The 11,717-nt window shown below is 34.9% G+C and overlaps 1 protein-coding gene across 1 annotated transcript; it reads right to left on the reverse strand.

The window, feature by feature from the left end:
* Positions 1-1,765: 1,765 nt before the first annotated feature.
* Positions 1,766-2,674, reverse strand: LOC125831885 (uncharacterized). The gene has a single exon (XM_049511016.1). It carries the CDS (start codon positions 2,672-2,674, stop codon positions 1,766-1,768), a length of 909 nt encoding a protein of 302 aa, XP_049366973.1.
* Between the last annotated feature and the right edge of the window lie 9,043 nt (positions 2,675-11,717).

Here is an 11,717-nt window from a genome sequence, read left to right on the forward strand (position 1 = left end):
ACTTAACCGAAGTTCTCCCTACCTTCGCCGACCGGAAATGCTGTTTAGGAGAGCTGCTCTCTCGACACAGTAGGAGAAAGAGAGAAGGGTGAGCAACGGTTTCGCTGCTATCGGAGGCTCGCGTCGTTAGAGCTACTGGTTGCTTCCCTCGTTGACGTTGCTGCCTATAGGTTCTCACCGGTGGCTAGTCGGAGTTGTTGTCCACGCTGGCGCTGCTTGCTGGTGGCTGGTGTTGCCATCACCTATGTTATTCACCAGCTATTGGTCGCGCTGCCTTTGCTGGCTGTTGTTGATGTTGTTGTCGAACTCTTCGTTGGAGAAGAGGGAGAGTCGGAGGAGAGAGACGGCGAAGAGAAGGCAGCGCCTCGCCTCTTGATGAAGGAGATTTTTACCGAAAAAATGGAAAGGAGGGTTGAGAGGGGGAGGTTGCGGCTGGTGAGAAGAGGGAGAAAGAGTGAAGAGTCAATTAGGTTTTTTTGATCTTTGGGTAGTTTAAAAGGAAAGTAATTGAATATTCAATCTTGACCCTTGATTAAAATCGGATTGAGGGTAGAGATTGAATTTTCTAAGTTGAATCCAAAGTTGAATGGATGAGATCGAGTGAGTATTGAAAGCGTTGAAATAAGAACAAAAATGGGTCAATATTGCAATAAATAAATGGCTACAATTGAAATAAGTTGAATTAGGACACGCTCGAATCGCAAATAAGAAAGGGCTAGAATTTAAATAATTCTGAATAGATAGCCTATGATTTTAATGATTTTGAAGAAAATTTAGGAAATGCTATCCAATTAATAAAATACTACACATATTATAATATTTTCATACCAATTAAACACACTAAAATTTTAAAACATTTGAGTAAAATGATTATTTCGAGTTTAATTATCGATAAATATAATAGTTGAAATTCATAATAATACGTATGATATTTTTTTAAAAGTTAACCATACTAAAATATATAATTTTATACAAAAATAGATTAAAATTTTAAACTCGAAATATGTTTTAAAAAATACATATTTAAACGTATAGCATTCCCGAAAGAGTTATAGGTTGGTCAAAATTGGGTGTCAACAGCTACACCTTGGTTGCTTAAGAATGAAGGATAAATTGTCGGGCAACCAACGTTGACTTAGTAGCCGATTTTTTCCAACCGACTAGAGATGTCAGTGGGATTAGTTGAGATGATATAGAGTTAGAAAGTGGTATGGCCGAGACTTTGGTATTAAGCCGCCTACATATCTCTGGTTATAGGAAGATATTCAGGAATTAATATATTTTAGCTATACATAACCATAAATACATGTACCTGTGTGATATCTAGAATATTTTGGTCCATGGCTTAGCTTTGAAACTGATAAATTTTATTGAGAATTTTTTGTAGTACAAAAGAGGCTTGCTTTCCGTGTAGAAAGTCTTGCCTCTATAAGCCATAATGGCTACCTATTTATACACATATAAGTAACCTTACTATGGTTACTTTATTCCTACTATGATTACTTTTACACCTAACTATAGTTACTTTACACCTTTATTACTATTCCTACTTTTGTACATATTCCTAGACTAATACGTTAGTGCTTCTTTACATCTGCACTACTAATAAGACTCCTATCTTTACAAAGTCAACAAAAGGACAAACAACTTTACTTTACATTTTTGTACATAATATTTCTAACACGTTACTACTAGCTTTTCATAAAGTAGCTCCACTTAGCATAGCTTTTCCTTTTTATCTTGTCGGTCTTGTCACTTCTTGTTTTTACTCTAGCTGCACGTCTGGGATCACGTTATCTTCGCCTTCACATTTGGAACATTGATGATCCGGATATTTATGGCCAATAGTTTTGCAGTATCTGGTCATTATTTCTGAAGAGATAAAATCCTTCCTTATAGCTCTTGTTGTAGGTTGTTGCTCAGGTTTTAGTAGACTTAGTGCCCATTGCCTGAGTTCTTCCATATCTGCTGCTCTAAATTCTCGACAATTCGAATATATCATTGTTTGTTCCCGTGAATAATAACTCCATATTGAATTGTTGTTCAAATAATTAGATGTTAACTCATTCAGTATAGTAGCTATTCCAATAATCCTTTTTCCTGCATAGAATGCTGGTATCTCTACTTTTTGTATCTCCTCTTGCTCCTCTATTTTTTCCGGTATAATCATTTCTCTAGTTAGTCCAATTTTTATAACTTGTATAATCGGTTTTATTTCGTCGTAAAGTATTTCTGCTGGTGCTGAATAAAACTTTATATAAAACAAAGTTCCTTTAGTTAGACTTTCCTTATAGGTATTTAATTGAGGTGGTACAAATATGGGGTTTTGTTTTTTGGGTATAAATGGTTTTTCGAATATCTTGTTCATGTTTGTATTGACATATCTTTTTTCCTCTTTTGTAGATGATGTGCTACCTGTAGATGCATGTAACAAATTGTTAGTTTGGGTTTTACGGTGTTTCCCAGCGTCACCTTCTAGCTCTGGAATTTTTAAGTCTTCCGATCGACTTAGCTCCGCATGTTTACCGTCATGCTGCTGACTTTTTATTTGTTGTAGCTCTTTATCCATGTTATCTATCTTTGTACAAAGCATTGCTATAGCATTGAATATTTTTTCATCTTTGTCTAGGTCCGTCTGTGTAGCTTTGTCTTGATATGTAGTCTGCAATGACATTTTTGTTAGTACTTATTACTTCTATTGTAAATGTAAAATTTTGTATATTTAATACTAGTCTTCGTATTTCTTTTGTTGTTACTGAATCTTGTATCTTCCTTGTAATCCACCATTTTACCTGCGTATTATCTGTTCTTACAATAAACTTATTATATACAATATATGGTTCAAAAGCTAATAAACATTTATATAGTGCATATAATTCTTTTCTATTTATTTCTCATTTTATTTCGGGATTTGTAAACGGACCTGAGTAATATCTACAATGATGTTCTATTTTTTCTTTATCGTATTTATATTTTAGTACTCCTCCATAACTTATTTCGCTTGCATCTGATTCTACTATGTATATAAATTTTTTATTTTCATCTGGAAAATATAATTTAGGTAACTTCTTACATAATGATTTTATTTTTTGTATTTGTTCTTGATCTTTTTTATCAAAATAATATTCTACATCTTTCTTCAATTTTTTGTGCAAAGGTTTTAGATTTTCTGCTAAATTAGGTATATATTCTCTTACCTGGTTTACTAATCCTAAAAATGATTGTAATTTCTTTTTCGTATCTATTTGTTCTTCAGAATTTATTATTTTTTGTACTATATGGTTTTGCATTTTTATACCATTCTTATCTATTTGTATTCCTAAAAATTCAATTTGATTTTTCATTATTTCTGCCTTTTTCTTACTTAAACTTATTCCTGAGTATGTTATAATATGTATAAATTTTTCTAATAATCAGATATGGTCTTCTTCTGTTCTTGAATATAATAGTATATCATCTATGTATACTATGCAATTTTCTAATTGGTTGAAATAATTATCCATGAAATGTTGGTATCTACCTGGTGCATTTTTGTATCCAAATGGTAGTACGTTCCATTCATAGAATCCTTGTGGTACTGTGAAAGCTGTTAATTTTTTAGACTCTTCTTCTAACTTTAGATGATAGAATCCCGATTTACAATCAAATTTACTAAAATAGTTGTAGCCTTGTATTTGTCTTACTTTTAGTACTTTGTTAGGTATGGGGTAATTATATGTTTTTGTTTTTGCATTTAAATTTCTATAGTCAATAACCATACGACTTTTACCCCTTTTTTGTTCGCTGTGTTTATTTACTATGAATGCTGGACTTGTATGTTTGCTATTGCTTTCTTGTATATATTTGTTTTCTAATAATTCTTTTATATGCATTTTAAATTCTTTTAAATCCTCAAAATTATATTTCAATGGTTTCTGGGTTATTATACTATTTTCATCAATTAGTTCAATTTTTACTTTTGTTTTATGGTTTTCCCATCCTTTTAAGGGATCTTCACTATATAACATATCTAATTTTTCTTGAATTAATTTTAATTTATCTATTGAAAATATTATTAATTCTATATTGTGGGTAGTTTCTTTAACATTTTCTAATTTTTGAGTGATTTTTTCACTTCCTTTAATCCATGGTGTAGGTTTTCTGTTTTTATTACTTACTCTTTTTGCTCCTATCTTTTGTTTACATGGTGTGGTAAACCACCAATGTGTTTTTGTTATTACATGGGGATATAGTTTTTCTAGAAATGACATTCCTAAAAGCATGTCTTTATTTATAAATTCATAACTATATATATCTTCTATAGTTAATATTTTATCCCATATTTGTAACTTTATATTTTTTGCTTTATATGTTATCATACTTCCTTCATTATTAAATCCTGTGACGACTATAGGTGTTTTTAGTATTTCCCATTTTTCATCTGGTAGACAGTTATGTTTACACATGTTTGCTTCTGCTCCTGTATCTATCATTGGAGTATAATATCTGTTGTAGTAATTTTCAACTATTATTTTTGCAAGTATATAAATTTTCATAATGCTCTTTTTACTATAATCTTTTTATTTTTATAAGTTATTGTTAATTGGGTATTTTCTAAATTATATGGTTTCATTTCTTCTAACCATTTTATTCCTAATATTATATTGTCTTCTTGATATATTTTAAAGTCTATTAATATTATTATACCTCCTATGATTATTTCTTTTTGAGTTGTTTCCTCTATATGTAACAATTCTTTTTGGTAATTCTGGGCATACTTGTTCTTTAGAGGTTATCTCTTCTTCCGATACTAATTCTCTTGGTATATAATTTTCTTCTTGTCCGGTATTTATTATGATGATATGTTTTCTTTGTTCTATTATTCCAGTTATATAGTAGTGATATGGTTCAATTTCTTTTATTCTTTGATATTCTACTGATTTTCTTAAGGGTTGGGACGTATCAATACTTTTATCTATATTTTTTATCCTTTTTGATGTACTTATCCTATCACTCACTATTTCTAGATCCTCTTCTATGTCTATTTCTTTGTAACTATAATCATTATTATCTATTACTGTAACAATTTGTTCAAAAGGATTCTCTATTTTTATTTTATTTATCTTATTTTTTGCTGTTATCTTATGTTTTGTTGTTAATACATATAGATTCTTACAGCGGGCTGTAAATATTTTACTTCCTGGGGCTAATTCTATTCCTGACATTTTCCAATATAATACTAATGATTTATCTATATTTCTATCATTTATTGCTACTGAATAATTAGCACTTATTATAAACTTAAATTTTTGGTAGATTAAATTTCCTTTTACCGCACTTATTATACTTCTTTCTATTGGTTCTACTATTCTGTCATCCGCCAAATATATTTCTATTGGTGTATCTATTCCTTCTCTAAAACAAGCTTTTATTAATATTTCTGTTCCGCGTAAGTGCACGTATTTTATTGGTACTTTAGCTTTAATTTCTTGTATTTCTTTATTTATTATCCTTTTATTTATTATAGGTATTCTTGCTTTTCCTTTGGTATATTTACAATCTATTATGTGTTCTTTTTGGCTCACTACATAGTATTCCTCTTTTTGTCTTTTAAATATATTTCTTATTAATGGTATCTTAAATATTTTTTCTACACTGAGATCTAATTCTTTTCCTTTTATTTGTTCAAATATATTGGTATCAAATATTACCTTCTGTTCCGTAGATTCTTCATTTGTATATTCTTCTTTATTTATCATTTGTACGTCTTTTTCAGTCATTATTTTCTTCTATTTCATTTTCAGATATTTCGTTCTCAAACAATTCAAATTCATATATACTATCATCACTATCTGGTTCGTAATCTATATAATCTATTTGTGTATATGTTTCATCATTAATTATTATTTCAGATATTTGTTTTTTCTTTGGATTTTTGGTTAATTTACAATCTTTAGCAAACTTCAATAATTTTAGCATTAAAAAGAAGGCGAGGTGGGGACGTTAAGCAAACCACTGAGTGGTTCAACGAGCTCTACACAACTTTTCTAAGCAACCAAAAATGCCTATTTTCATCCCACTTACTCAAATGCTTTACAACCATACTACTTTAACTATCCAAATATTTAAACTTAAGCAAGACCCAACTCATTCAAGCACAACTCCCTTTTTCGATGACCAATTGAGAGTTGAATAGCTAGGAATGCAATCTAAGTTCCGAGCATAAATCGATGCTAAAATATTTAGTTAATGCAGGTTTATGTAAAGATTTATGTGCAGAGATGCAATTGGAGGCATGAAGATGTATCAAAGTGAACCCTGTTGAGAATTTTAAACCTTTTGTCTCACAAGCCGCTCCAATCCAAACCACTCGGCGATATTAGTTGTAATTGCGGAGTATTTCGGTGAGTCACTGGACAATCACTTGCCTTGCCGATTCTTAAAGAAATTTCCATTAAGCTTGGGAATCCAAATGACGGTCTCCATCGAGATCGCCGATAGAGTCGGCAATGCGCCACTAATTTTAATTGTTCACCGAGTTTGACATTTCCCAACTTGAAGATATCTTTGAGTCAAAAAGGCAGATATGTTAGGTTAAGCGACCTCTTCGGCGATTCTACGATTGGACCTGTTGTTCGTCACTATACACTGTTTCAAACACTTTTCTACACTTCAGCCTGTACAAACAATACACCGTTATTTTATCAGTACACAAATACAAAATGATAAAGAGTTTTGGGTTGCCTCCCAAACAGTGCCTTAGTTAACGTCGTGGCACGACGCAAGTCAACAACTATTCTTCATCCTCAGAGTCAGCCATGGTGTAGTTAGGCGAGTCCTCAGCGAATGGTGGATAGCGACCTGTCATCAAATGGGTGATTTGAGCATCCTGCAGCTGAATAGTCATGCAGTTTGAGGTAGAATTTTCATTCAACATTTCAATGTGGTCCTTCATCTCATTTAACTTCTTATCTTGCTTTTCATGTTTTTGTTGAATGCGAGAAAAAGCATCATCCATTTGCACATCCTCATGCTTCTTCCCGTGTCTACATTCTAAAAAGAAGTTCTTTTACTTTTCCATGGCTTGTGCTTCAAACCCCATGACTCGTTTGGACAGAACGTCTACTTGAGACACTAGTGCATCCCACTCGTGTTTGTTTTGGGCCTCCTTGTTAGTTTCAACCATACCATCAAGGAGCGTTGCGACAACTTCGTAGGGCTGGTGGAGCATACATCCCTCGAAAAGTTGATCGGCTATGCTCCTATTTTTCGGTCCAAGATCCCGATAGAAGCATTCCAACAACATCTTGTCAGACATTCCATGAGATGGACATGGTTGTAGCACTGATTGGAACTTTAGCCACATTTTTTGAATTGTCTAATTACCTGCTTGTTTGAACGTCAGGAGGTTGTCCCTAAGGTTCAATATTTTCAGGTGGGGATGGTTCGTATGGTACCCATAATGATCATCCATTCTTATTTACTTACTTTGATATTCAAACAGGCAAAACAAAACTACAATTTAGATTAGTAAAGCTAAAACTAAGAAGAATAAAAAATTCTACTTAACTAAGAATTCGCAAATAACACCACTCCCCAGCAGCGGCGCCATTTTTGATTTTTGCGTAGTCAAGACACAACTTCCGATGCAAGTGTCTACGATCATACAATAGTTTAGTAACCCAACCAAGGGTTGGGATCGTTCCCAAGAGAGTGATTTTGAGAATTAATAGAAAAATAAAATTTAGTTATAACTAGTCGTAGCTAAAGACATTAACGATTAAAAACATTATAAATTAAAGGGGGACACAAGAGTGTCAATTAACAATGGGTTTTGTCACTAGTAAGTAAAAACAACAAAATAAACAAGGATTTCTAAGTAATGAGAGGGGATCCTTGGGATGTGACAGGAATACGAGTTAAGCTAGATTATTGGGTACATGGTTTCGATTGAAGATTCATAGAATAATTGTGACTAGGCTAATCTTTAAGGAGGATAAGCTCTCTCTTGAGAAACTTACCCCGTCTCAAATGTATTCCTCTCGGACACCCACTTGCCGAATGAAGACCAGCCTACGCCTTAACCCACTCACTCTCTCGAGCTGAGTGTGTGGGAATGAGACTAGGATTCACTCTCTCGAGCTGAACCTCATGTCGACCCACTCCTACCGGCCATCAATTTAGTAGTTTTAGTTTTACGACCTCTCTCTCTCGCAAGCCGAAAAAACATAAATAAACTTGTATTTGCAACTACAAATTCCATATATTCATCCACAACTACTAAACAAAATCACAATTAAACTACGATTAAACTATCATCAAGCAAGACCCAACAATTGTCTTAACCCATATTCGCTAAATCACACCCTAAAAATTGGGGTTTTTAGCCACACATGTATAAGAGATAGAAATTTATACCAAATTGAGCTCAGATTCAACTGTGTAGGAAGATTTAAGTCTTCATACATGCTAAAATTGAAGAATCCAAGAGACCCAAACCCAAATCTTGAAGATGGATGAAACCCTTTGTTTCTTCAAGTCTTTAAAACCCTCTCAATCTTAGAGCAAAAATATCAAAAAGTACTATTCTATATGAAAATTATAATAATTGTTCGACTCCTAAAACTACAACTCTAACTAGTATTTATAGTTTTCATAGATTTGTGCTGCAGCGGATCATTCGGCGTCGTTAGTCGGAATAGCCGATCAACTCGGCGATTCGCCCTTTGATGTAGTTCATCGCCGTCTTACACCAGCCTTCAATATCGTCGTGCTCTGGGTCATTGGGCGACATGGTACTGCTTTGCGAAACTTCTCAGCGATGCGCCGATTGCTCCCTTTTTCTGCCGACTTGATCCTTTCCTTCAGGGCTCAACACACTGGAACAAAAGGCGAAGTAAGACCCTTTGGTGATTCGCCAAGTGGACTCAGTGATCCTTAGGCCTTCATTTCTTCCTTCTTTTCAACCTATTCATTCATTTTTGCGACGTAGTGTCCATGTTTTCCTTTAAACTTCAAATACCTGAAACTTAAGGGTTTTCATCAGATATTAAGATAAAATATTGCCCTAAATGAGTCCAATTTGTGGACTCATCACTCCACCTTCTATAACTTTAGGCGATATCAAGGTAATTCGACGATTCGCCGACTAAACTTTCCCATCGCCAAAGTGGTTACCTCCTTCAACACTTGGCGCATTTGACGTTGGGCGAGCCCAAGGCCATTGGCGAATCCCCCAATGGTTTGGACGATCTTCAGCCTTTCTTTTCTTCATTCTTTTGGTTGTCTTGTTCCTTTTTTCTCCATAGTGTCCATGCGTTGTCTCTAACGTTCAAATACCTGAAAATCAAGCATTTACATCAGTTATGGAGACATAATATGCAATTGAGGACACTAATTTTATTAAAAAACAAGCCCTAAAGGAGTCCAAATTATTGACTCATCACCTTGGCTGAAAAAATCCCGCCCCTGTGGCCTCAACGGAAATAAAACCCCTATCAACAATTTTTTGGGGTTCTTTTCTTTTCTAAATTCCCCAAAGGTTCCCAGCTATAACTACGCATTTAAGGAAATCTCTTTAGTTAGGGCAATCATTGTCTACCAACCGGTCAACCCAACGAAGTACGCACTTTTGAATCCTTCTACCTCGTTTCAACACTACCACACAAATATCCCCAGGATATACCCAGACTGTCACACAGTTATAAGTTGGTCACAACGCACATCCATATTTCTCGCTTACAAACAACATCATAATTTATCTAGACCCTTGCACATAATCTCATGATGACTTTCTTTTCACAACCAGTTTCACGACACTCAAGCAGTTACAACTTGCAGATACGTCCAAATTCATTAATTAGTTTGTTCCATAGACAACCATTACTGATTATCTATGTCTTATACGACCCCTAAGGCCAGATACCAATTGGAACCTTCTCAATTCCAATTAACTTGCTTGTGTCCCTTCAGCCGGAACTACGCTGTCTAGTTCACTTCGTTGAGATACCAATTGGACTCAACTCATACCACAAGCGACAATAGTAGCTAGTGATCCCCACAAAATTGCTAATTTCAATCATAGAACTTGGTCAAATCCAATTCTTAACCGTCTCAATCTTTAACTGATGGTCACCAGACCTTAAATCAATCTTAGAGAAAATCGACGCACTATGCAATTGGTCAAAAGGGTCATCAATTCGAGGCAATGGATACTTGTTCTGAATGGTGACCTTATTCAATTGTCGGTAGTCTATACACATCCTCTCTTGCTAGTGATGGTGTTACCACTTTTGTTGCTTTAGTTCGGACCACAGAGTGGAGGAGGAAAAATACCAAATTGTATCACCCAGATACCAATTGGATTCAAGTCATAACACGAATGAGTAGAAAGAAGTGAGTTTTTCCTAAAGCCCTATAACCTCTCAATGAAAAGTATTGACGTCATCGTACAGTACCGCAAGACTCTACTAGACTCGTTTTGGTACAATGAGATCAACGAACCTAGGGCTCTGATACCAACTTTGTCACGACCCTGACCGTCGTGATTGGCACCCGCGCTAACCCTTTGGTGGGAGAGCCATTACTACAACCTAAACTAACAAATTTTATGAAAACTAAGACATTTAAAGATACAAAAGCAGGTTTACATGACAACCAAAATGGAGTCCCCATAAACTCCAAAGGTTTATACAATTCACTAACAACCTAATGCGGAAATTCAACCCCTAGAACCTGAAAGTCAATGTACCAAAACTCTACTAACGACAAGTCTAAGAACAAGGGGTACAACCACGAAACTAAACAACACCTTTAAGAAATAGTCCGAGTCTAAAAAGATTGGACTTAAACAAGAAAGATCCATGGCAGCCTAAAAGAATTAGCTTACCCTTGAATCCGGTCACGCTCATTAGTCACCTAACCGAAGTCTATCAATAGCCACCTGAAGATGCCCTGTACTCAACAAAGAAAGAGTAAATGTAGTATCAGTACACAACCACAGTGTACTGGTAGGATCACACGGTTATCCCAATAAGTGAAACACATGTAAGTAATTAACCACAACATTATAAAACAGGCATATACCAAACATATACAATATTAGTCATCTTTTCAGGATCAATGTAGCATCCCACATTCTCCATAATACACATTGGTTATCAATTTAGAGCAACATACAGTCTTCCAATATCAATCATCATTAGATATGAACGTAATAATCACAAGTAGATACAAAACACAATTCAATAGTCCTCTCACGGAACCCAATTCAACGGTCCTCTCATGGAACTAATATACCGTGAGTTTACGGTATTTCTAATACATTTCACTTACAAGTTGTGTGTGTCTAGGGCCTTTTTATATTGGTTTTTATGTATTTTATCATGTTTTGCAGGAAAGGTGTTCAGGCGCGGAAGTTTAGAGATAGCTGAAGGAAATGCAGAAAAAGGCATCCACGGACGTCATCTACGGACCGTAGGTCCATTCACGGTCCGTAGGTGATGACCGTAGATCAGCAAGAATGTGTTGAGGACAAATCAGGGAAATCTGACCAAGGGTGGAACCACGGTGCCCATTGACGGTCCGTAGATTGATCTACGGACCGTACTGTTGATCCGTAGAGTGAGACTGCGAGGGTTCCAGTACCTGATTTTTGAAGATGCTAAGTATGGAGCTACGGAAGGGATTGACGGACCGTAGGTCGATCTACGGTCCGTGCTGCTGGTCCGTCGTTTGCT

The sequence above is a fragment of the Solanum verrucosum genome, unplaced genomic scaffold, assembly GCF_900185275.1.
Source record: "Solanum verrucosum unplaced genomic scaffold, falcon-dt-bn FXZP01000018.1, whole genome shotgun sequence".
Taxonomy (NCBI): Eukaryota; Viridiplantae; Streptophyta; class Magnoliopsida; order Solanales; family Solanaceae; genus Solanum; species Solanum verrucosum.